The 27,445-nt window shown below is 40.9% G+C and overlaps 1 protein-coding gene across 2 annotated transcripts in view; it reads left to right on the top strand.

The window, feature by feature from the left end:
* The window catches only part of SP1 (Sp1 transcription factor), a 34,705-nt gene extending 9,393 nt beyond the window's left edge, over positions 1–25,312 (top strand). For both annotated transcript variants that reach the window (XM_045553871.1, XM_045553872.1), the window contains exons 4-6: positions 16,111–16,279; positions 19,174–19,373; positions 19,813–25,312. In XM_045553871.1, coding sequence (XP_045409827.1) covers positions 16,111–16,279; positions 19,174–19,373; positions 19,813–20,126 — 683 coding nt within the window. In that variant the 3' untranslated portion in view covers positions 20,127–25,312. The remainder of the gene's footprint in view (positions 1–16,110; positions 16,280–19,173; positions 19,374–19,812) is intronic.
* Positions 25,313–27,445: the final 2,133 nt, after the last annotated feature.

Below are 27,445 nucleotides of genomic sequence, written 5' to 3'. Positions count from 1 at the left end.
AATCACATTAAAGAAGGAATTAAAATATAAAATGCCTATTTTAAAAGATGAAGACTGGCCTTTTTTTTTTTTTTTTTGGGAGACAAGAGTCTCACTCTGTTGCCCGGGCTAGAGTGCCATAGCATCAGCCTAGCTCACAGCAACCTCAAACTCCTGGGCTTAAGCAATCCTTCTGCCTCAGCCTCCCGAGTAGCTGGGACTACAGGCATGTGCCACCATGCCCAGCTAATTTTTTTCTATATATATATAATTTTAGCTGTCCAGATCATTTCTTTCTATTTTTAGTAGAGACAGGGTCTCGCTCTTGCTCAGGCTGGTCTCGAACTCCTGACCTTAAGCGATCCTCCCGCCTTGGCCTCCCAGAGTGCTAGGATTACAGGCGTGAGCCACCTCGCCTGGCCAAAGACTTGCCTTTTAAGAGATGAGAGAACTAAGTTAAAAATCTACAAATCACTAAACATTAAAAAAACATAAAGTACTGATTTTTATATTTTTTTACTTAAAACACTGATTTTTATAGGAAAGCAACTATTTACTGCTAATAATCTAAATTAGGTTAAGTGCAATTGAGATGGCTCTTTTTAATTATTTTTTATTTAATTTTTATTTTTAATTTTCATTTTTTGAAACAGAGTCTCGCTCTGTTGCCCAGGCTAGAGTGCCATGGCATATTAGCCTAGCTCAAAGCAACCTCAAACTCCTGGGCTCAATCTATCCTCCTGCCTCAGCCTCTCCAATAGCTGGGACTATAGGCATGTGCCACCACGCCTGGCTAATTTTTTCTATTTTTACTTGCCCGGCTAATTTTTTTTCTATTTTTAGTAGAGATGGGTCTCACTCTTCCTCAGGCTGGTCTCAAACTCCTGACCTCAATAATCCTCCAGCCTCAGCCTCGCAGACTGCTAGGATTATAGGTGTGAGCCACCGAGCCTAGCTGAGATGGCCCTTTTTAAATTATTCAATATGTTCTTTATTGAATGTGACCCTGTTTTGATGGCTTAAAAAATTAACAGCTTTTTGCAGGAATAATACAATTAAATCAGACCATCTGTGGTGATAGCAATTAGACTAAAGATTGCTAGAAACCCTCATTTGCTTTAATATCCTCATTTAAGTAGAGCCTAAGGTGTAGAAAGATTCAATGACTTGCCAAAGGTTGGTGACACAATTTAAAGAGTAACAGGTTTTTTGACTTTCAGATCAGTATCCTTTCTACTGCATACACTGCTTTCTTATCTTTTACCAGGACTTCTCTCAAGTATGCAAATGGATTTTGTTTGTCTATTTCAATGGATTTTTGTGTACTTCAGTTATTTTGAAAGGTTACTAATATTTGTAGCCTAAAACAGTAGGAAGAAAAAGAAACAAATGGCATGGTTAATCAACAACTTCTTTATAAACTTCCTTATGAGTCAGAATTTGTTGTAACCAGATTGGTTAATTTGAATTTATTTAGTCTGTAATCAATTGAAGTATAATTCTGTGGTCTCCAACCCCTGGTCCGTGGACCAATACTGGTCCGTGGCCTGTTAGGAACCGAGCTGCACAGCAGGAAGTGAGTGGCACAGGAGGCAGTGAAGCTTCCTCTGTTTTTTTTTTGTTTTGTTTTTTGTTTGTTTTTTTTTTTTGAGACAGAGTCTCTGTTGCCCTGAGTCGAGTGCCGTGGTGTTAGCCTAGTTCACATCAATCTCAAACTCCTGGGCTCAAGTGATCCTCCTGCCTTAGCCTCCCCAGTAGCAGGGACTACAGGCACACGTCATGAAGGCCAGCTAATTTTTCTATTTTTAGTAGAGATGAGGTCTCACTCTTGCTCAGGCTGGTCTCAAACTCCTGAGCTCAAGGGATCCTCCCTCCTGGTCCCAGAGTGCTAGGATTACAGGCGTGAGCCACCGCACCTGGCCAGCTTCGTTTATATTTACAGCAGCTCCCCATCACTCCCATCACTGCATAAGCTCTGCCTCCTTTCATTTTTTTTTTTTTTTTTTTTTTTTTTTTTGAGACAGAGTCTCGCTTTGTTGCCCGGGCTAGAGTGAGTGCCGTGGCGTCAGCCTCGCTCACAGCAACCTCAAACTCCTGGGCTTAAGCTGATCCTACTGCCTCAGCCTCCCGAGTAGCTGGGACTACAGGCATGTGCCACCATGCCTGGCTAATTTTTTCTATATAGATTTTTAGCTGTCCAAATCATTTCTTTCTATTTTTGGTAGAGACGGGGTCTCACTCTTGCTCAGGCTGGTCTCGAACTCCTGACCTTGAGCGATCCACCCGCCTCGGCCTCCCAGAGTGCTAGGATTACAGGCGTGAGCCACCGCGCCCGGCCTCTGCCTCCTTTCAGATCAGGCAGCAGCAGATTCTCATAGGAGTGCAAACCCTACTGTAAACTGCACATGCGAGGGATCTAGGGTGCCCACTCCTTAGGAGAATCTAATGTCTGATGATCTGAGGTGGAGCTGAGGTGGTGATGCTAGCGTTGGGGAGTGGCTGCAAATACAGATCATCATTAACAGAGAGGTCTGACTGCACAATAAATGTAAGGCGCTTGAATCATCCTGAAACCATCCTCCCCCACCTGCACCCCGGTCCATGGAAAAATTGTCTTCCATGAAGCCGGTCCCTGGTGCCAAAAAGGTTGGGGACTGCTGTTATAAATAATCAATGAGGCAATCAAAACATAGGAAGGGAGGAGCAAGATGGCAAAAGGGAAATATAGACTATATAAATCAGCCTTTGAAATCATGATGATCAGCTGTGTCCTATCTGGCATATGTGGCAGGGGAGTGAACCCCTTTTAAGTTTTTTTGACAATTAGGAAGATCCTGACTGTTCTTTCCTTGTTTCTTCTCTGATATGCTGGAGACATTGTTACAGCAAAGTTTATCTTCTTATTGTTCTTTTTTTTTTTTTTTTCCATTTCAGCATATTACGGGGTACAAATGTTCAGGTTACATATATTGCCTCCCCCCCCCCCAAGTCAGAGCTTCAAGCATGTCAATCCCCTAGACAGTGTGCACCACACCTATTAGTTGTGAATAAATCCCTCCCCTCCCCGCCTCCTGTTATTTTCCATGTTATTCTGGAATTCCCTTCGGTGCCTTCTTTCCCATAGCCCTCACATTTCTGATTTCAAACCATATCCCCTGATGCACCTTGGGGGATATGGTTTAACAACCCTTTAAGAGACTATACAGGGTCCAATTTTGTCCACGTCTCACAACAATGCATAATATTTCATCTGGTTATTGGTGCTATGATACCTGAAAGTATGCTTAGAATTCTGTGGCAGTTTCTTGTACTCTGAAAAAAATGTATTTTAAAATTTTATGTAGGCCATTTGTCTTAAAGACAGTAAAAGCCCTTACTCTGAAAACTGTATTTGGATATTTTCCAAATCAACAAGAGGTTTCCTTGTTTGGTTTGATATTTTTTGGAAAGAATATCTGGCACTGTCACATTTTAAGGCTTCTTTTTTTTTTTTTTGCTTTTGTAGAGACAAGTGTCTTACTATGTTGCCCAGGCTGGTCTTGAACTCCTTGCCTCAAGTGATTTTCCCGCCTGGGCCTTTCAAAGCCTTGGGATTACAGATATGAGCAATTATGCCCAGCCTAAGGCTTCTTATTTAGCCTTAACTGCTGTTTAAGAAATTCAGTCATATAGCCAGGCGTTGTGGCTCACGCCTGTAATCCTAGCACTTTGGAAGGCCAAGGTGGGAGGATCCCTTCAGGCCAGCCTGAGCAACATGGTGAGACCCCATCTACTAAAAAAATTTAAAAAGTTAGCCAGGCCGGGCGCGGTGGCTCACGCCTGTAATCCTAGCACTCTGGGAGGCCGAGGCGGGTGGATCGCTGGAGGTCAGGAGTTCAAGACCAGCCTGAGCGAGACCCCGTCTCTACTAAAAACAGAAATAAATTATCTGGCCAACTAAAAATATATATAGAAAAAAATTAGCCGGGCATGGTGGCGCATGTCTGTAGTCCCAGCTACTCGGGAGGCTGAGGCAGTAGGATCACTTGAGCCCAGGAGTTTGAGGTTGCTGTGAGCTAGGCTGACGCCATGGCACTCACTCTAGCCTGGGCAACAAAGTGAGACTCTGTCTCAAAAAAAAAAAAAAATGAAAAAAAAATAAAAAGTTAGCCAGGATTGGTGGTGCACACCTGTAGTCTCAGCTACTCAGGAGGCTGAGGTGAGAGGATCACTTGAGCCTTAGGAGTTTAAGATTACAGTGAGCTATGATCATGCCACTCTGCACTCTAGCCTAGGCAACAGAGCGAGACCCTATCTCAAAAAATGAAAAACAAATTAAAAAAAAAAAACAAGAAAAGAAATTAAATCATACTTATGGTTTGGTTATCTTAACCTTTGGCATTTATTGAACATCAATATACTTAGTGATATAATTGCTCCCAGCAGGCTCAAGAATAGGAAACAAAAGTGTAGAAGTAAAAATGGATTCCAGGCTGGGTGTGGTGGCTCACGCCTGTAATCCTACCACTCTGGGAGGCTGAGGCGGGTGGATCACTCGAGGTCAGGAGTTCGAGACCAGCCTGAGCAAGAGTGAGACCCCCGTCTCTACTAAAAATAGAAAGAAATTATCTGGCCAACTAAAAATATATATAGAGAGAGAAAAAATTAGCCGGGCATGGTGGTGCATGCCTGTAGTCCCAGCTACTTGGGAGGTTGAGGCAGTAGGATTGCTTAAGCCCAGGAGTTTGAGGTTGCTGTGAGCGAGGCTGACGCCACAGCACTCACTCTAGCCCAGGCAACAGAGTGAGACTGTGTCTCAAAAAAAAAAAAAAATGGATTCCAATTTTTGATTCTTTGTTCATAGACAAGTTTAGCAAAATTTATTGAGCATTTATTATGTGTCAGATGTGCTAGGCTTTTGTTCATTTGGACAGATATGGTCTTTGCCTTCTTGGAGCTCAAGGCACTTAAGAGGGGACCAGTTTTCACTCAGCTATTCCTGAGAGTTGAAGCAAAATGTATGAAATAATAGGGACACAAGTATTTTGAATTTATATTACAGTCTTTTGGTGTACTGTGTCATATGTTGTCAGGTTATTTCTTTTTGAGGCAAGATCTTACTCTGTCACCTGGACTAGAGTACAGTAGTATCATAATAGCTCACTGCAATGTCAAACTCCTGGGCTCAAGTGATCCTCCTGCCTCAGTCTTTTGAGTAGCTGGGGCAACAGGCTTGGGTCACCGTGCCAGGCTGGGTTATTTATTTTTAATTAAAAATGCTGTCATGGGCCGGGCGAGGTGGCTCACGCCTATAATCCTAGCCCTCTGGGAGGCCAAGGCGGGTGGATCGCTCGAGGTCAGGAGTTCGAGACCAGCCTGAGTGAAGACCCCATCTCTACTAAAAATAGAAATAAAAAAATTATCTGGGCAACTAAAAATATATATAGAAAAAATTAGCCGGGCATGATGGTGCATGCCTGTAGTCCCAGCTACTCGGGAAGCTGAGGCAGTAGGATCGCTTAAGCCCAGGAGTTTGAGGTTGCTGTGAGCTAGGCTGATGCCATGGCACTCACTCTAGCCCGGGCAACAAAGCGAGACTCTGTCTCAAAAAAAAAAAAAAAATGCTGTCATGTCCTTTTATATTTTCTTAACCGTTAATCCTTTTACTTATAATGTTGGCTTAAGTTTGTAAAGAAGTATAGAAAAGAGGAAAAGAAATGCGTAAATATTGTGATTTACTTAATGATAGTTTTGTTTGTTCACTGTTAAATCCCTAGCATTTACATATTTATAGGGGGAAATTGCTTAAAATGAAAGAATATGCAAAGTGATATGTTTTTAAGAAATAAATTATTTTTAGAGTTGGGGGCAGTGGCTTACATCTATAACTCCAGCTACTGGGGAGGCTGAGGGGGCATATAGCCTGAGGCCAGGAGTTCAAGATCAACTTGGGTAACATAACGAGACCCCATCTCAAAAACAAAACAAAACAAAAATTATATATATATAAATACATATTTTTGAGGCAGAATCTCACTCTGTCGCCCTGGGTAGAGTGCAGTTGCATCATCATAGCTCACTGCAACTTCAAACTCAAGTGATCCTCCTGCCTCAGCATCCCAGGTAGCTGGGACTACAGGCACGTGCCACCATGTCTGCCTATTTTTTTCTATTTTTAGTTGTTTGGCTAATTTCTTTCTATTTTTAGTAGAGACAAGGTCTCGTTCTTGCTCAGGCTGATCTTGAACTCCCAAGCTCAAGCAATCCTCCCGCCTCAGCCTCCCAGAGTGCTAGGATTACTACGTGTGAGCCACCGCGCCCAGCTGTGGATTTCTTTCTTTTTCAGGGCTGAATAATAATCCATTGAACGTATATACATTATTTTGCTTATCTAATCATTCCTCAATGGACATGTGAGTTGCTTCCACTTCTTGGCTATTGTGACTGATGCTGCTATGAACATGGGTGTGCAAATATCTCTCAATTCCTGTGGATATATACCCAGAAGTAGGATTACTTGGGGCTGTGCGCTGTAGCTCATGCCGGTAATGCAAGCAATTTGGGAGGCTGAGGCAGGAGAATAGCTTGAGGCTAGGAGTTTGAGACCAGCCTAGGCAACACAGTGAGACCCTGTCTCTGAAAAAAAAAAAAAAAAAAAAAAAACATTAGCCAGGCATGGTGGTGTATGCCTATAGTCCCAGCTACTTGAAAAGGCTGAGGGAGGAGCATCACTTGAGCCCAGAAGTTAGAGGATACAGTGAGCTATGATCATGTCACTGCACTCCAGTCTTGGTGACAGAGACCTTGTCTCCAGACAAAAAAAAGAAGTAGGATTGCTGGATACAGTAATTCTATTTTTAATTTTTTTTTAGGGAATATATTTTGTACCTAATTTTTTTTATCTTTTAGCTTCTATTAAGGAACTGTTTTGTTCTTTTTTTTTTAAATCTCACATTTTCATACTGTGTTTTTAGTGAGAACGACATTTTAAGCTTTTCTACCTGGGCAGTTTTCTTGTAAATGTTTCCTAATTTTCTAATCTAATGGGACAATATCGTTAGTACATTTTAGCTGATATCCAGCTGCTTTTACATTATTTAAATCTTGACTTTGTTTCCATCCATAGAGTTAAAAAAATAAAATAAATCTTGACTGTTTATAAAGTGAGATGCTTAAAATGGAATTCAAGGGTTGAGTGTTAAGAAAGGAATTGTTGCTGCACAAGAAAAATCTTCATGATGTACAATATGAGCATGCTTTTCTTGGGTAACTGGTAACTGCCTAACTCCTTGTTTTAGTTACTGATGTGTAAAAGACTACAGAAAGCAAAAATGGCTTGTTGCTGGAAAGCATTTCCCTTTGTTAGAATTATTCAATGACTCTCTGAGCCCCAGAAAAATGACAATTGTCTAGTAATCCTAGACAATGGATATTCTCATCTCTGGTTTATATAGATACTTAGGAAACTACAACATAGCCACCCAGGCATCTTGGTATAGTGGTAATTAATGTTTTAGTCAAATGACTGGTCAGAGCTGTCTTAATAAAAGCACTAAGATATCATCACATTGTATTATTTTTCTTCTTTTAGAGTTCTTTGTCAGTTTCCTTGCTTACATTATATTATTTTTAACCGAAATGTGCAGCAAATTAAGATGCATTAGGCTGGGCGTGGTGGCTCACGCCTGTAATCCTAGCCCTCTGGGAGGCCGAGGCGGGTGGATCACTCCAGGTCAGGAGTTCGAGACCAGCCTGAGTGAGACCCCGTCTCTACTAAAAATAGAAAGAAATTATCTGGCCAACTAAAAATATATATAGAAAAAATTAGCCGGGCATGGTGGCTCATGCCTGTAGTCCCAGCTACTCGGGAGGCTGAGGCAGTAGGATCGCTTAAGCCCAGGAGTTTGAGGTTGCTGTGAGCTAGGCTGATGCCACGGCACTCACTCTAGCCCGGGCAACAAAGTGAGACTCTGTCTCAAAAAAAAAAAAAAAAAAAATAAGATGCATTCACACTTAAATTACTGATGTTTCTTTGGCTTATATAGAAAACATTCTGACAACTAATTGGCTTAAGTCTTGAAATTTTATAGCGATAACCAAAAGGAAACATTATAAAATATCACTGTATTAGATTGTCTAGATGTCTTACCATAAAAATTTAAGAAATAGGCACTTACGCTTAAGAAATGGGCTTATTCAGGATTGTGGCCATGGAAGTCTGAATCTACTAAGGAGTGTGTAATAACTTGCCTGCAAAAAAAAAAAAAAAGGCACATGTAATAGACATTACATGAAATATGCACCTTCATTTCCTGTACTTCTTTCTTGGTATTGAAAATTTTTACTTACTAGATTATTTGGTTTTAGTCATTACTTTGCTTGAAAAGGAATTTGATGTTCTTTAAAAGTGGTACCAGCCAAAAATTTTGTCCCTTTCCAAAAAGCTAAGCATCAAACTTGGAGTGAACTTTTCATAGTAAATTTTTCATTTTGTTTATCTCTCCTAAAGCCTCAGTCCTTTAGATAGCATTGTCCAGAATGATTCTCTAATGAAAATGTTACTGAAGGACTATTAATGTTGCGTCATCTGAAGACCCCCTCAAAAAGCAAGGTATCCCAGAACCCAGTGGAAGATTGGAGATACCTGACATTGTACTCAGCATGCTCCACAAGACTGTACCTATAAGAAAGAAAAATATGAACATTATATGTGGAAAACATTGGCTTTCTGTTGTTTAATTAGGAAGTCAAGTTCAAAGCCTTTTCTAGTTCTGGTTGTTCAGAACCCTCATCAGGCCCATGCAGCTGCTTTCTAAAATGCTGGAGACTGGTAATAAAACCTATATACTGCATATGAATAGTTCTTTTTATAAATGAATTGTATCAAGTCTCCTGTTCTTGTGTATTTCCCTTCATCCTACCTCCATTTCTGTTCCCTACTCCCTTGTGACATTGGTATTATGAACAAACTCAGGAGCTTACTAAAGAGTATTGTTCCCCCCACCCCCATTTGTTATGCTGCTCTTGTGAGGGAAAATGAAATGACTCTTCAAAAGTACAATATAGGCTGGGTGTGATGGCTCATTCCTGTAATCCTAGCACTCTGGGAGGCCAAGGCAGGAGGTGAAGAGTTCGAGACCAGCCTGAGCAAGAACAAGACCCATTTCTACTAAAAATAGAAAACATTAGCTGAGCATGGTGGTGCACACCTGTAGTCCCAGCTGCTTGGGAGGCTGAGGTAGCAGGGTCACTTGAGCCCAGGAGTTTGAGGTTGCAGTGACCTGTGATGATGCCACTGCATATTGAGATACTGTCTCAAAAAAAAAAAAAAAAGAAAGAAAAAAAGAAAGTATAATATAAAAATCCACAAGATTGATAGAAAATTGCTTGGAATGAGTTTTCCCACTTGGTTAGTACTCTCCTGGATGGGAAGTTGCAGATAAATATAAATGGGATCTTAAACCCAAAATACTATTGTTTTTTTTCTTTTGTACAGCTCTTTTTGTGGATGAACTTCTCACATCCTGTGTAATATGGTTGAATGGTTTAGCTGTGAGTATAGTCCTTAATCTGATGTAATTAAAGAGTGAAGTAACCCCAGCTCTAAAACTAGTAGTAATTTATTGGAAATCCTTTGTGAAAGAAAAAGGCGGCTTGTCCTAAATTAGACATAGTATGTGGACAGGAGAGTGAGAACATGGAATTTGTAGGCAGACACTTCAGGCCCAAATCATAACTTTCCTTTATACTGGGTATGTAATTTTAGGGGGGAAAGTTCTTTATCCTCTAACCCTCTCTAAGGGTTGTGTTTTTGTTTGTTTTTGATTTGTTTTTTGAGATAAGGCTCTCACTCTGTCACCCCAGGATGGAGTGCAATGGCATCATCATAGCTGATTGCAACCTCAAATTCCTGGGCTCAAATGACCCTACTGCCTCAGTCTCCTGAGTAGCTGGGACCACAGGGGCAGTGACACTATGCCTGGCTAATTTTTGTTTTTTTAAAGACAAGGTCTCACTCTTGCTCAGGTGGTCTTGAACTCCTGACCTCAAGTGATCCTCCACAGAGTGCTAGGATTAAGGTGGCTTGAGCCACCTTGCCTGGCCCCTCCCTTTTAATTAAAAGTAGAGTGATAAACACTTAGTTCAAGGCTGCTCTACCAAGTCGTAGAAGTGTCCAGGCCTTTATGTTCTTTCCTGCCCTTTACATTCTTTGTCTATCAGTGTAGTCATTAAACCATCATCATTACCAGAGAAAGTAAACCACAGCCAATATGCTTTGTTCTTTCATAAGCCATTCTGGTGAAAATGGTAGTTGACAGTAGAGAAGGTTTTTAGGATTACCCATAGATTTTGTGTTCATCTCTCATTGCCTGGTTGTGAACTAGGTGCAAAGTATGTGCCTGCTTTCTATATAGACTGCTTGCTAGTAAAACCTTCTCCTTGATGAACGCTTTGTTGACACCCCATTTAATGATAATTTAGTTTCTCAATTTTTTTCTTTCTCTCTCTCTCTCTCTTTTATTTTTTTTAAAGAGATAGGTCTCCCTCTCGTCCGTGCTGGAGTGCAGTGGCATAATCATAGTTCACTGTAGTCTCAAACTCCTGGGCTCAAACTCTAGGTGCATGCCACCATGCCCTCTCCTATCTTTTTTGAGAGTTGTTTGGTTTTTTCTTTTGAGACAGAGTCTCAGTCTGTCACCCCAGCTCAAGAGCAGTGGTATCATCATAGCTCACTGCAGCCTCAAACTCCTGGGCTCAGGGGATGCTCCTGCCTCAGCCTCCCTAGTAGTTGGAACTGCAGACACTTGCCACCAGGCCTGGCTAATTTTTTCTGTTTTCTGTAGAGACAGGCTCTTGCTATGTTGCTCAGAGTGGTCAAGTGATCCTCCTGCCTTGGCCTCCCAAAGTGCTAGGATTACAAGTGTGAGCCAAAGCACTTGGCCAGTTCTCTGTAAATTAAAAAAAAGGTTTTTCTTTTTTTTTTTTTTAAAACAGAGTCTCACTCTATTGCCTGGGGGAGAGTGCCATGGCGTTAGCCTAGCTCACAACAACCTCAAACTCCCGGGCTCAAGCAGTCGTCCTGCCTCAGCCTCCTGAGTAGCTGGAACTACAAGCATGCGCCACCATGCCCGGCTAATTTTTTCTTTATATATTTTTAGTTGTCCAGCTAATTTCTTTCTACATTTTTTTTTTTTAGTAGAGACGGGGTCTGGCTCTTGCTTAGGCTGGTCTCGAGCTCCTGAGCTCAAACGATCCACCCACCTCGGCCTCCCAGAATACTAGGATTAAACAGGCATGAGCCACTGTGCCCGGCCTTTGTACAACTTTAGATATGTCAGTGTTTTAGATCTTAAAATGCCTGTAGGATGGGAACCACCTCTGTTTTTCTTTATATAGAATGTGCTCGGTACCATAAACATATGGGTACAGAATAAATGATCTGAAAGGAGAACACTGATGTCCAAAGGACTACTGATGTATATTGTAGTTTCAGTGTGGGTAACGGGAAAATTCAAGCATTCATTTTATAAAGATTATGGAGAAAACTTTAGAATTAGAAAACTTCTTTTGAAGACAAGAAAAATAAACATTTAAAAAATAACTTTTGTTTAAATGATATTGATAAGAATATTCTAACAATGTAAAATAACAGGGAAAATAAAGTAAAAATTACTTGAAATTTAACTATCCAGAGATATCTACTGTTGAAATTTTGGTGACTATCCTTCCAGCCATCTTTTTGTACATTTGTGTACAATTTACAATACTTTTTATATGTTTTGCTAGTAGCTACTTAAGTAGGCTCATACTGTCCTCAGTGTTCTGTACCCTGCTGTTTTCACTGAACAGTATGTCATGAACATGTTTTCTATGTCAATAAATGTGAGTCTGCATCATTTTAAATGGTTGTATGATAGTTGTATATTTGTACTAGGATTTACTTAACCTTTTTTTGTTTGTTTGTTTTGTTTTTTGAGATGAGGCTGCATTCTGTCACCCTGGCAAGAATACAGTGGCATGATCGTAGCATGCACCACACTATACCCAGCTAATTTTTCTTATTTTTTGTAGAGGTGGCATCTTGCTGTGTTGCCCAGGCTAGTCTCAAATTCCTGGCCTCAAGTGATCCTCCTTCCTTGGCCTTCCAAAATGCTGGGATTATAGGTGTGAGCCACTGTGCCTGACCTCCTTTCTAGTATTTATACCTTATTTTATTATTGACTTGCTAAATAATATTGGTAATAGTAGATATCTTTGTTTTATACCTCATTTTTTCTTTTTTATATACTTTGTTTTGTTTTGTTTTCTTTTTGAGACAGAGTCTAGCTCTGTTGCCCCGGGCTAGAGTGCCATGGCGTCAGCCTAGCTCTTACAGCAACCTCAAACTCCTGGGCTCAAGTGATCCTCCTGCCTCAGCCTCCTGAGTAGGTGGGACTATAGGCATGTGCCACCATGCCTGGCTAATTTTTTCTATATATATTTTTAGCTGTCCAGATCATTTCTTTCTATTTTTAGTAGAGACGGGGGTCTCACTCTTGCTCAGGCTGGTCTTGAACTCCTGACCTTGAGCAATCCTCCCGCCTCGGCCTCCCAGAGTGCTAGTGAGCCACCGCATCTGGCCTATACTTTACTTTTAACAGCTTAAAATTACTGCATTATATTCTATCAAGTAACCAACTTGATAGAATCAAGAGAAATTTATTATTTCTCTTTTGTCAACTATTCAGATAGTTTCACATTTTTTTGTATTTTTAATATGAATATATTAGAACATACAGTTTTCACACTTTGAGTCATTTCTTTAGACTAAGTCCTCAGGAGCTTGATTGCTGATTTCATTCATTATTGCATAATCAATGTTAAAAGAACAGAGAACATAAAACTCAAATATATTAAGTAAAATACATCTGAATTTTTCATTGTATTAAGCAAAAATTGAAGGAAATCAGTATAGGAGGAAAAGGAGTACACAGACACATAGATGAGCACTTGTATTACATGGAGTAACATTTCCATCTGTTATCCTTTTGGTATAGTGTCATCGGCAGTTTAAATTCTGTTTTTGCAACACTAGGTATAATATAAAAGAGAGAATCTGCTTTTAATGTTTATGTAGTAATATAGACAAATTAAGACAAAGCAGAGGCCGTTCCCAGAGTGTGGGCGGGGAAGGCAAAGCAGTCTTGCTCTCACATGAAAAAGTTACCTTAGAATTTATGTGTGGGACGGATTGAAATACCAGCTTTAGGGTATCAGATTATATATAATTGTTGTAGGGACATTTAGACATTTACATACATCGACTTAGAGAGTCCTATAATAAAAAGGTACTTGACATGTAAGTGCCTATTTAAATGGTCACTTCAGAGATCTCAGGATGTTGTGGAACTGAAGACTTGCTTCTTTAATATCAGTTCAGATATTTATGATATTGTAAATTTACTGTGATTACAAATATATAAAGCTTATTTGTGCATATGAATTGTGATTGGTAGGAAGATGAAAAATGAAAATAGTTAATTTATTAGAATGATAGGCTGTTAAGAGTATATAAATATATACATTTTTTATATATATTTAGGATGGATAAAAAGTACTATAAATATTTTTTAGAACTTTATTCATAGATGGCTACCGTTACTCATTTTTCTTCAGGTTTTACTGGAGAAATTAATTTAGTCTTATAAATGGGAGACAATCTCTAGGATACTTTAGCTTAGGGTATTTTTTGTTTTTGTATTACAGTATATATGTGATTACTGTTATTAACTTAAGGATCAGAGGCTCTAAGTAAGTTTAGTTTTATTTTATTTTAATTTTTAAAAACAGACGGCGTCTCACTCTTGCTCAGGCTGGTCTCAAACTCCTGACCCCAAGCAATCCTCCTGCTTCACCCTCCTAGAGTGCTAGAATTACAGGCATGAGCTACCGTGCCCAGCCTAAGTAATTTTGAAATATCAGTTGATAGATATGAATAGTCCAAATGTCAGTCAAAAGGACCTGATTAAAACCCAATCAAAGGAGGAATTAATTGTGTTCATCCCTAATTTAGGGAAATGATGGAGGTCTGAAATAAGTCTAAAATTAATTTTATCACTTCCCTATTTATTTTATCATTCTCCTGCTGTTACTAAACCAAACTTTATTCTTTTAACCTTTATGCCCCTCCTCCACATTTTTCTCTATGGTATGTATGTATTATATATTTAATTAATATTTATACCAATCTATATCTTTGGATTCATGATGGATGACATAAAAGTAGAGTGTTTGTTAAGGAAACATTATTAAAGCTGGAAGAAAATTGAGTTTTGATGGAGAGACATCTGAAATATCCTATACTTTCTCAAATGGTACCATTTAAAATTTGTGTATGTCTCTCCTCGTCCCCACCCTTTTCTTCCTTAAACCTCTTGCCTGGGAGGGTGGGCCTATAACATCTATCTATCACATAGTTACAGTGACATCTGGTGGTGAGAGCCTTTGCTACCTTTGTGCTGATTTCCCTGTACTTAAGGAAAACTACCCATTTTCTGAGATGTGGAGAGCCAGTTCTTAAATTTATTTAAAAAATTTTAATTTTATTTTTTTTACATAATATCTTGGTCTGTTGCTCGAGCTAAAGTGCAGTAGTGTCATCATAGCTCACTGCAACCTCAAACTCCTAGGCTAAAGGGATCCTCAGCCTCCTAAGTAGCTGGTACTACTAATTTTTCTATTTTTAATAGAGACGAGGTCTCACTCTTGCTCAGGCTGGTCTCAAACTCCTGAGCTCAAGCAATCCTCCCACCTCGGCCTCCCAGAGTGCTAGAATTACAGGCATGAGCCACCATGCTGATCCTGGTTGTCTATTTTTAATCCTAAGTATTTCTTATCCATGCCTTTCACTTTATTAGAACTGCTGCTCTAGAACTAGAGCTGGCATCAGCCTAGTTCACAGCAACCTCAAACTCCTGGGTTCAATCCATCCTCCTGCCTCAGCCTTCCAAGTAGCTGGGACTACAGACATGTAGTCCAGGCGTGAGCCGCTGTGCCCAGCCCGGGAAGGAAATTTTTAAATTTATTTCAGTATTTAACTAGTGCCACATTTTTAAATAAAACTGTTCTTTTCTTTTTTTTTTTTTGAGACAGAGTCTCATTCTGTTGCCCGGGCTAGAGTGCCATGGTGTCAGCCTAGGTCACAGCAACCTCAAACTCCTGGCCTTAAGCAATCCTTCTGCCTCAGCCTCCGAGTAGCTTGGACTACAGGCATGTGCTACCATGCCCGGCTAATTTTTTCTATATATTTTTAGTCATCCAGATAATTTCTTTCTATTTTTCAGTAGAGACGGGCGTCTCGCTCTTGCTCAGGCTGGTCTCGAACTCCTGACCTGAGCGATCCTCCCGCCTCGGCCTCACTGAGTGCTAGGATTACAGGCGTGAGCCACCGCGCCCGGCCTTAACTAGTTCTTTAATGGCGTACATTTCATTATTTCCAGTGGGGTTTTTTTGGTGGGGGGAGACAGGGTCTTGGCTCTGTTGCCTGAGCTAGGGTACAGTGGTGTCATCATAGCTTACTGCAACCCCAAACTCCTGGGCTTATGCAGTCTTCCCCCTTTGGCTTCTCAAAGTGTTGGAATTATAGGCATGAGCCACCGAGCCTGGCCTGTTTAAATAACAATTTTTTGTTATTACAAAGCTACAGAAACCATTATTGTCATATATTTTTGTATACTCATGAGTATATTCATAGGATATTGCTTGCTCAGAGCAGATGTGCATTTAAATTTTTAATATTTCCAAATTGGCCTTCACAAAGGTTGTACTAATTTACCACCACCTGTATATGAAAATGCATATTTTCCCACCCACTTGCCAGTGCTGTCTATTATCAGAGTTTCAGCTTTTGGTGATCTGGTGAGAAATTACAAATTCATTATAAGTGGAGTTTTCTTTTTTAAATTATGAGTGAGATTTAGCAAATTTATATATATATTTATTGGCTCTTTGTATTTTCAATGATTCCTGAGATTTTAAGTATGGGTGGTGTCAGTGAATGTGGCTTCCTAACTTTGAAGAAGTGGTACTGTGAATGTAGGGTGTCACTGAGATGCCTAGGGCTGTGATTACCTCCTCACTTCCCACCTTGACCCTTTTTTCTCTTAATTTCAGGTGATCATGGAGCTCAGCTTGGTCTTCATGGGGCTGGTGGTGATGGAATACATGATGACACAGCAGGTGGAGAGGAAGGAGAGAATAGCCCAGATCCCCAACCCCAAGCTGGTCGGAGGACCCGGCGGGAAGCATGTACCTGTCCCTATTGTAAAGATAATGAAGGAAGGTGAGTTGACCCTGCCAATCTCTTAGGAGTATAAAGAAAAATTAGGCCAGGCATTGTGGCTCACTTTGGGAGGCCAAGGTAGGAGGATTGCTTGAGGCCAGGAGTTCAAGACCAGCGTGGCAACATAGTGAGACCCCATCTCTACAAAAAAAAAAAAAAATGTTAGCCAGCTGTGGAGGCGCATGCCCGTAGTTTCAGCTACTTGAGAGGCTGAGGTGGGAAGATTGCCTGATTCCAGGTGTTTAAGGTTGCAGTGAGCTATGATTGTGACAGTGCACTCCAGCCTATGTGACTTTGTAAGACTCTGTCTCTAAAAAAAGAAAAGAAAAGAAAAAGAGGCTGGGCATGGTGGCTCACGCCTGTAATCCTAGCAGTCTGGGAGGCTGAGACAGGAGGATCACTTGAGCTCAGGAGTTTGAGACCAGCCTGAGTAAGAGCAAGACCCCATCTCTACTAAAAATAGAAAAAATTAGCTGGGCATCATGGCCAGTGATTCTATACCCAGCTATTTGGGAGGCTGAGGCAAGAGGATCATTTGAGCCCAGGAGTTTGAAGTTGCAGTAAGCTATGATGATGCCACTGCACTCTACCCAGGGCAACAGAACAAGACTCTGTCTCAAGAAAAGAAAAAGAGGCCGGGTGCGATGGCTCACGCCTGTAATCCTAGCCCTCTGGGAGGCCGAGGCGGGTGGATTGCTCGAGGTCAGGAGTTCAAGACCAGCCTGAGCGAGACCCCGTCTCTACTAAAAATAGAAAGAAATTATCTGGACGACTAAAAATATATATATATAGAAAAAATTAGCCGGGCATGGTGGCGCATGCCTGTAGTCCCAGCTACTTGGGAGGCTGAGGCAGTAGGATCATTTAAGCCCAGGAGTTTGAGGTTGCTGTGAGCTAGGCTGACGCCAGGGCACTCACTCTAGCCTGGGCAACAAAGTGAGACTCTGTCTCAAAAAAAAAAAAAAAAAAAGGAAAAAGAGGCTGGGTGCAGTGGCTCATGCTTGTAATCCTAGCACTCTGGGAGGCCGAGGTGGGAGGATCATTTGAGCTCAGGAGTTGGAGACCAGCCTGAGCAAGAGCGAGATCCCATCTCTACTAAAAATAGAAAGAAATTAGCTGGACAACTAAAACTATATAGAAAAAATTAGCCAGGCATGGTGGTGCATGCCTATAGTCCCAGCTACTCTGGAGGCTAAGGCAGGAGGATCACTTGAGCCCAGGAGTTTGAGGTTTCTGTGAGCTAGGCTGTTGCCATGGCAGTCTAGCTCGGGCTACGGAGTGAGACTCTGTCTCAAAAAAGAAAAAAAAAAAGGAAAGAAAAATTAATAGGTTTGAAAGAGGGTTTTTTTAATATTTAAGATTTGCTGAGCGCCGGGAAGATTGCGTGAGTGCAGGAGCTCCACACCAGCAGCCTAAACAACATAGCAAGACCCTGTATCTACAGAAAATTTTTAAAAAGTAGCCAGACGTGGTAGTGTATGCCTGCAGTTCTAGCTACTCAGGAGGCTGAGGAGGGAGAATTGCTTAAGGCCAAGAGTTGGAGGCTGCAATGAGCTATTGTTGCACTCCAGCCTGGATGACAGAGCGAGACCCCATCTCAAAAAAAAAACAGGAAAATATTTTTCATCAAAGAATCTAAAGGGTCCTGCAAAGCAAAGTTCTGACAGATTTTCTCATTAGTAATACCTGTTTCTCTAATATTTTCTCTGGAAAGTTCTAAGTTCTTTTCCTTCAAAAGTCACTGCTTTTGAAGGAGAATAGAATATCAAATAGTCATTTACATACCTTGGAAAAATCTGTTAAAAGTTTTGTCTCAAACTAAGCACAAAAATAGAAAACAAGAAAAGTACCAAAACAACACAAATTTTTGAGTTCTTTGTAGTTTACCTTATGTTATAGGAAAAGCAGACTGTGTGCCTTGGAGTCAAAAGCAGTGACAATTTCCCTCTAACAAGGCTTCAAGAGGATTATATTTCTGAAAGAAGTTCTCTGATTTCCACCTAAGTGTGATTTCATTTCTGTTAGGGTTTTTTTCCTTCTGCTAATATGTGCTGTTTAAACCCAAGAAAAGTCCCTCTTGGAAATTTCCCCAGTGCCCACTTATGGATCACACATGGAACAAATTGGTTTGGCAAAAATGTTTTAGAACCTATTCTTGAGAGTAGCTTGGGATTTGCTCCATATAGTGAGTTTTTATTTTTTAACCTTGAATTAGTTAGGATCCTGTTTCCTCTCTTTTAACTTTTGTCCTGCCCATCTTCTCTTCCCTTGAAGTCCCTGATACTGCCCTAGCTTTTCAGATTTTAATCTTTAACATTTGGCTCTTGACCCTCATTCTAGGAGGAAAGTTCTATAACTGTAAAATACTATATTTTCTCCAAAATTCTCCACCAAGTACTTAAGTGGAAAGACGCTTTGCTCATTAAGTGAGTCTCCAGCTAAAAATATCATCATTTTCACAGTATTTCCCATGGGAAATACTTGGTATGAGACTTAAACTTCTTGAAAAATACATAAAATGCCTCACAAACTCTACAAGTCACCAGTAGAGTGACTGTCTCTTCAAACATACAAACAACAAAATTGATTAAGGAATACGAGAGCAGGAAAGAGCAAGTAAACAGTGGAAAGGAACCCTATGACTTGAATTTTGGGTATTAGGAACCATAATCAGCTTAAGATTTATCTTTTGATAGAGAAAAGAAGAGGTTTTTTTCCTCCTCCTCCCCCTCCTCATCCTCCTCCTCCTCCACCCCCCCTCCTTTCCAAGAGAAGAGGTTTTAAAAAAAAGTTTGGGTTAGTTTTGAGTGGGTTGGGTAATTACTGTTGACACTTTGTGGTCTTTAATTTCTGTCTTTAGAATGAGTGATGAATACTTGTGTTCTCACTTTCAGGGGCTCTGGGGATCCTGGCAAAAAGAAACAGCACATTTGTCACATCCAAGGCTGTGGTAAAGTATATGGCAAGACCTCCCACCTACGGGCACACTTGCGCTGGCATACAGGCGAGAGGCCATTCATGTGTACCTGGTCATACTGTGGGAAACGCTTCACACGTTCGGATGAGCTACAGAGGCACAAACGCACACACACAGGTAAGCAAGAGCCTACACAGAAGAGATAAATAGTACTAGACTGGAATGGAAAACACAAAATATACCTATGATATAACTAAAATTTCTGAGCAACTTTTATTTGAAACTCAGTATATGGGTTACAAGTGGAATTGCAGTTAATCCGGAAAACTTTTAAGAAGGAAGGAGCTTGATTTCGAGTGGGATTTTGAAGGGGGAGTGTGACCCCATTACTGTCCTGCCTTTTCTGCTAAGTTCTACCTTCCTTACTGAGTATTCCCCAACCTTTATCTATTTTTCTTCCCCCAAAAATGGAAAGATACCTGCCAGGTTTTTCTTGTTCTTATCAACTTTGAATACTGGCCTTATTCTGCCTAATGCAGTTTGAAGGCAGTGAATTGGGCAAGGTACCCCCACTTCCTGACATGTCAGCTTACTTTCTTTTTTTTCCTTCACGTAGGTGAGAAGAAATTTGCCTGCCCTGAGTGTCCTAAGCGCTTTATGAGGAGTGACCACCTGTCAAAACATATCAAGACCCACCAGAACAAGAAAGGAGGCCCAGGTGTAGCCCTGAGTGTGGGCACTTTGCCTCTGGACAGTGGGGCAGGTTCAGAAGGCAGCGGCACTGCCACCCCTTCAGCCCTTATTACCACCAATATGGTAGCCATGGAGGCCATCTGTCCAGAGGGTATTGCCCGTCTTGCCAACAGTGGCATCAACGTCATGCAGGTGGCGGATCTGCAGTCCATTAATATCAGTGGCAATGGTTTCTGAGATCAGGCACCTGGGGCCAGAGACAAATGGGTCATACCCCTCAACCCTGGGATGCAAGGTAGCATGGGTCCAAGAGACATGTGGGAGAGAAAGCCATGAGGCATTAAAATGCATGGTGGTGGGAAGAATTGGGGGAGGGATACAAGAGAAGAGATGGGGTCCTGGCACCCACCTATATCATTGGTGCCTCCTTGAATGCAGGAAACATTAGTGAAAATTCTGTTGGTGCCACCCTTTGATGAACATTTGACCCCAGTATCTTCCTACATTTCTTACCCCAGCCTCGCCTTGCTGCAGTTTTTCTTCTCAGCTCTCCCATGATGGATCCCCCCCTTTCCTAAAGCCATCATGCCTTGATAAATATATATGATCATTGAAATACTTTTTAACAAAAAACAGATTCTATATTATATATATATATATATATATAAAAAGATATATAGAGATGCATTCACAGGGGTTGGCTGGGAGGAGGAAGGAGACCATTCTGTGACCAAAATACCTTGGTCATTTTTTTTTTTTTTTAATATTGCCTTATTTTCCTATGGCTGAGCCTTGTTGTGACACATCAAGCTTTTCTGTAGATGTTGTCTTGGCTTCCCACCGGATTAAGCATTCATATGCTCTGCTTTTAGTTTATATATACATACATAATGTTTTTCCTTTCTTAATTTTGTCTTTTTATTTGGGATCAGCTTCTTGTACTCCTTTCCCAACTTAACTTTTTCTGTCTCCCCTTCTGTCACCCGATCACTTCATGTTTTTTGTTAGTGATCCCTGGATGAGGCACTTCTGTCAATCTTTTAAAGACCTTAGTCCCAGCAGCAGAATGGAAAAATCTTGAAGTCCAGGCCGATGCTCGAGGTAGCTGTGGAGGGAGTGTTCAAAATACTGCTGACGCAGGCACCTTCTTGGCGCTGGAGAGTCAAAGGCATCTCCCTTCATTAGCAGCTCTAAGTATCAAGAATCAGAAACTTTTCTGTGGAATTGTACGAGAGACCCTTTGAAGGTGATAATCTGGGATCGGTTTTTATAAACTGTCCAAAAAATGGTCAAATAATAGGTAGGGGCTTTTCAGTAGGAAAAAGATGTGCACAGAAGAGGAAGTGACTCATGGTAGTTGGGTTCAGGAATTAGTGGAGTATTTGTACTTTGGTACCACTGTCTTCCAAGATATCTCTAAGCTTTGATGTGTGGGCTTCTGAGTCTACATTCTAAGAGGAAATATACTTCCGCTTTTGAACATCTTGGGTAGTTTCTTTCCCATTATGTTGATAAGGAGCATCAGCCAATGAATCTGTTCTGGGTTTCCATTCTGCAGAATTCCAGAGCGTGTACTAGTGACAAGACAGTGGTTCTTAATGATCTTTTCCCCTTAACTGTTCCTTATATGTACTTGGATGGTTCCTAAAGGAAAAGGAAGCACATGATCATGGGAATGATAGCCCAGAACAAAAGAAATCTTGTCTTACCACTGTGGTTTATGGGGTAGATTGGGAGAAATCATCCTGTTTTCTCCATGGCTTGATTCCAAAAGAGACTGATCTGAAAATTATCGCGGCAGGGAACTCAGTGCGTTTTGCATTGATATTTAAACACAACCAGAATTGTCCTCAAGGCCCAGCCATTAAAGCGTTGTCTCTCTTGACCTTCCGGGTATCTTGTTAGAGAGCTTTTCACTGTGAGGAAGTGTGGAAATGACTGTGTGTATGTGTGTAATCTATTAGGTTGGGGATAGGTTTTCTGTTAGCCAATATTAAAAGAGACCTGCAATAAAAAATTACCCTAATCTGATAGAAGGTTAAGTGCTTGTGTATGACTGTGTGTGTGAATGTGTGTTCGTGCCTGTATATATCTACACACAGATGAGAAATTATATTTTAAATTGTTGGAAAATCAAATTCAGATCAAAATGGCTTTCAGGCTCGTTACCTAGAACTCTATCTTAAAACCTGGGTATGTTCCTGAAGTCATTTCTCTGCTTATGCTAAATTAATTACAATTATGAATGGGGGATATTCTACTGTACTTTTTAAAGAAGAAACTATTTTTTTGTTTGAAAATGAAACCAACATCCAGATCTATAGCAGAGTCTTTATTCTTTTCATAAATCTTTTTACCTTGGCTACAAATAGATGATGCTATGATTCTACTATATATTTTATATAAAATCTATCCACATTAGGTTTTGGGCAAGTTTGTGTTGTTTAACCTTAAGTATAATAACTGTTAATACTTTAAACAATAGTTCACTCCATTTGGTCCTTTCTCTACAGATGTAATTCTGTTTTCAACACTCAGGAACTATTGCAAGGAACTTTCCCCAGATCAGATTATATTAATGCTGAAGTAAAAGTCATCCATGCCCAGTCACTATCACACCCTTTCTTTATTCCCACTGAAAGGCAGAACTCAGAACCTGTTATTTTATGTCTGTAATCATGTACTTTGGCATCTTTTCGAGGAAAGGGGCAGGATAACTCACTGGAGTGTGCAGTATTTTGCTAGAGCATTTCAAGGAATGGAATCTTTCCAGTATGAAATTATTAGATATAAACTAGCTTTAATGATGCTGAGGACTGGAAGGTTATTTTGATGGTGTTTCTCTCTTGGATGGAAAGCTGCTGGTTTACCCTCAGCCCCCTTCATTAGCATTACCATGAGTGAATTTATGTCTAATTATTTTCTCTTGCCCTATTCCCTTCTCATTAAGGAAGCTCCAGATCCAGTATCTTGTTTGGCTCTAAACAGAAGCAGCTTCTGCTTTTATCTTCCAGCAGCAGCAGTGAGCCACTCAGTCTTTTCCACAGGAAGTTAGGAGCCTACGTTCCTTGAGTCAAGAGCTCTTTACTGAAAAATCCCCTTTCCCCGAACTTTTGGCCAGCAGAAATTAATGTAACTGATATGCATATTGATTCTGAAATTTTTTTCATGAGTTTTTGTAATTATTTTTTTTAATGACCAAAACTTGCAGGGCAGGGGATACTCAGAGGAGTGGTGATATTAAAATTCTCATTCCCTATCTTTTCAGGTTGCCCATTCACATTCATTTGCTTATCCTCTGACTGCCTCACTTTTTACCCAGAGCAGTAACAATCCACACCATCTTCCTTCAGGGACTTCCCAGCTGGCACCCTGTGCATGCTACACAGAATGCAATTTAATGGATAATTCTCAGCCTGGTTCAAAATAAATTGAACCTTTGATCCTAGAAAGTATAGACTAAAGTGTGGGGTAAAGATGATGATTAGGGGAGGGTTGGAGACAAAAGCTGTAAATTACTATGGCTGATTTATTTCTACTATATACGTATATATATTTTTTGCTTTTGTATATCCTATATAGGAAACTAAGCATTGTATTTTTTTAACAAATCTGAGAAAGCACTATGAACTGCAGGTATTTGACTTTCAGAGTATATTTTGTATTAATATCTTCACTTTATGTGAATACTGGAAGCTGCAGATCTTTGCTAGGACGCAATAAATTTATACACTTTTTGAGGGGTTCTTCTGGGGGTGCTAATCAGGCCCCTGTTAAGTTCTGGGGGAGCCCTGGTGCTACTTGCTTAAAGTTTTTATTCAATTGTAAGTACCCTGATGCCTTTTGAACCTTGGGATCAGATCAAAAGAGTTTTGGAGATCAAGTACCAAGGAAAGAAGACAGTCTAGCTGCCTCAAGTGAGGGGCCCTTTGCATAGCTCTTCTTCTCCCTCCCCCAAAGCTGGGTAGCCCCTGGGTTTGGGAGGAGAAATGTGAAGTCTCAGAATTTTATCTCCCTTAGAAGAGAGCCAGTAACTTATGTACAAGGATGAAAGGTGGCAGCAGTAGCTTTGGGGAAAGGGAGGAGGATATGGCACTTCTCCAATCCCGGAAAACATTGCTTTTGAAAACTGCTGATAAAATACAGGCAGGTTATTACTTTTGTTTGGGAGACTGTGCTCTCTCTGATGCCTCTCTTGGCTCTACTCCGGGGGTACAGACCTCTGCTAGGAGGATGAGCAGACCAGCTTTGAGGTTGACCTGTTTCTTTTTTTTTTTCTGTCTGCCTTCCTAAACACCAGCCCCCAGGAAGACATTAAGCAGCCTTAAGCTTAAATTCCTACTCCCTCTTCCAGCTTTGGCTCAATTGCCTTAGATTGAAGGCTGAGAAAGGAAAAGAAGGGGAGTCCCTGGCTTCATTACTCTCCTAGATCTTTTCCACTGTGACTTCCCCAACCTAAAAAAGATTTCCTCCACAATGTTCATTTGAGAGAGGAATTTTGTCCCATTTCCCCCTTCTTCATTATCCAACAGCCCCCAGTCTTCCTTGTCTCTGCTAAGGGAGTAGAGGTGTGGTGATCTGTCCCTCAACTCCCCTAAGTCCCAGCTCAATATCAGAAAAAAAACGTAACATACCTAGTTAGGCTGGGGCTGCAGGTAGTGAGGACTTTGTTGATACCTCTCCTGGGTTGTGTGTTTTCCTATATCTCGCCTTCAGGAATTACACTGTGCCTTTTCCACAGGGGAATGGGCTTCATCTGCCCAGTCCTTCACTTTTCCCAGCAACTGCTCTTGAACAGTGTGGACAAGGGCAGGTCTTCATATTTCTGATCATCCCTTTGTCCCAGTGACATCCCATATCCCTTACCTAGAGTCTAGGACACAAAGACTGGGGAAAATACGCTGAGATTGACCCAAGGAAACACCACCTACATACACCAGTGGCAGCTGCCCCAGAGCCTGCTGCTTCTTCCCAAGTCTGTCATCCTCTGCGGGGAAGGGGGCGGTGCTCCAATCTCTGGTGCCTAAAACAAGTTTTATTTCTCTCTCTTAACACTGGCAATAACCAGTCTCCATACCACTGTTGCCTTTTAAAACCTCTTAATTATCTCATGCTGTGTTTGTTGTTGGTTCCAACCCAGTTATCGCCAGGGCTGTATGGTTAAATACTTTTAAATGCTCTCTCATCTTGCTCTTTTTTTCCCCTCACTCTTGTGTATGTATGATGCTAATCTCTTGTCTTTAAGTTTCTTCCTGCTCCTTTTGTATCTTCCTTTCTTGTCTCTCCTTCCTACCTTTTGTCTCTGGGTGTTTGGGGGCGCTTTTTTTTTTTTTTTTTTTTTTTTTTGCCTTTTGTACAAAGATTAGTTTCAATGTAGTCTGTAGCTCCTTTGTAAACCTATTAAAAAAGTTTTTTAATAAAAAGCCATGTCTCTGGTGTATTGAGAGGGTTGGGAATGGGGACTATATGGGTATAATTTCATATTCTCAATCCAACAAAGGTTTCCAGCTACACAATTATATTGTGCCCACACACATGGTAATTAGTGCAGTTGCCTTACACTTAACTCCTAAGTAAATGGTTTTATGATTAGATCAGTGTGCCGCAACTACATAGAAATGTGGAAGACTAAGAGGAACAAGGGCAGCCCCAGTGTTTTGTTTTGTTTCTTGAGACAGGGTCTCCCTTGCTCTGTTGCCTGGGCTAGAGTGCTGTGGCATCATCATAGCTCACTGCAATCTCAAACTCCTGGGCTGAAGTGAGCCTCCTGAGTAGCTGGGAGTGCACCTGGTGTGCATCCTCAGGCCACGCTGGTTCTATTTTTTGTAGAGACAGGGTCTCACTCTTGCTCCTGACCTCAAGCAATCCTCCCACCTCAGCATCCCAAGGTGCTAGGATTATAGACATAAGCCACTGCTCCTGGCCCCAATGTCTTTACACATTTTTTTTTTTTTTTTTTTTTTTTTGAGACAGAGTCTCACTCTGTTGCCCAGGCTAGAGTGCCCTGGCATCAGCCTACCTCACAGCAACCTCAAACTCCTGGGCTCAAGCAGTCCTGCCTCAGCCTCTCGAGTAGCTGGGACTATAGGCATGTGCCACCATGGCCAGCTAATGTTTTCTATATACATTTTTAGTTGTCCAGCTAATTTTTTTCTATTTTCTTTTAGTAGAGACAGGGTCTCGCTGTTGTTCAGGCTGGTGTCGAACTCCTGAGCTCAAATGATCCATGTGCCTCGGCCTCCCAAAGTGCTAGGATTACAGGCATGAGCCATCACACCTGGCCCCCAATGTCTTTAATATGCTTTTTATTTTGGAATAATTTTTGATGTACAGAAAAGTTGTAGAGATAAGTTTATAGCTGGGCACGATGATGTGTGCCTGTAGTCCAGCTCCTTGGGAGGCTGGGCCAGGAGGATCTCCAGTCTAGGATCGCACTGCTGCTCTCCAGCCTGGACAACAGAGCGAGACCTCACCTCTGGAAAAAAAAAATTGTTTTCCATATAATCCTTACCTCATTTCCCTTATTGTTAACATGTTGCCATGGTACATTGTCAAAACTAAGAAACTGACATTGGTATATTATGTGAGCTATACTCCAGACCATGGGTTTCGCTCGTTTTTCCACTGCTGTCCTCTTTCTGTTCCAGGATGCATTCCGGTGTACCTCATCATACTTGTCTTCCTAGTCTCCTCTGTGACAGTTTCTCAGTCTTTCCATTTTTTTCATGACCCTGACAGTCTTTGTAATCATTGGCCAGGTGTCCTGTAAAATATCCTGCAATCTAGGTTTGTCTGATGTTTTATTCATTGTTACACTTAGTTTATGGGTTTTTGGGAAGACTACCACAGAGGGGAAGTGCGCTTCTTGTCACATGCCATCAGGGGGTATGTGATATCTGCATAACATTACCAATAATAACATTTATCACTTTGTTAATGTTTACCAGGTTTATCCACTGTAAAGTTACTATTTTTCTCCTTCCCTATTCTTTGGAAGTCAATCAGTAAGTCTAGCTCACCCTCAATGGGGTTGGTGGGAATTAAGCTTCACCTCCTAGAGGGAGTAGTATCTACAGCTATTATTTGGCATTGTATAAGGAAGTTATGTCTCTTCTCCACCATTTATTTAATCCATTTTGGTATGTACTCATTTATATTATTGTTTACTTGGGTTATAATCCAATACTACATTATTTTGTTGCTCAAATTATCCCAGCTTCCAGTCATTGGGAGCTCTTTCAATATTGGGTCCTATGTCCTTTGGCTATGTGCACATCCTTTTTTTTTTTTTTGAGCACTTTCCTCTTACACACAGGATGCTTCAGGCTCATCTTGTATTTTCCCTGCCCTACCCCTAGGATCATCTATTTCTCTAAGGAGCTTTGGGTCCTTTTATTGGAGAATGGTATTTAGAAACCAAGATCTAGCCCCAACATATTTTACATTTAGTTAATACCAGCCTATATCTAACATTAAATCTCGTCTGTGATGACTATTTTTTTTTTTCAGACAGAGTCTCACTTTGTTGCCCGGGCTAGAGTGAGTGCCGTGGCATC

Source organism: Lemur catta, chromosome 6 (assembly GCF_020740605.2).
Source record: "Lemur catta isolate mLemCat1 chromosome 6, mLemCat1.pri, whole genome shotgun sequence".
Classification (NCBI taxonomy): Eukaryota; Metazoa; Chordata; class Mammalia; order Primates; family Lemuridae; genus Lemur; species Lemur catta.
Note: the sequence above shows the minus strand (reverse complement) of the source record. Positions and strands in the feature narration are given on the sequence as shown.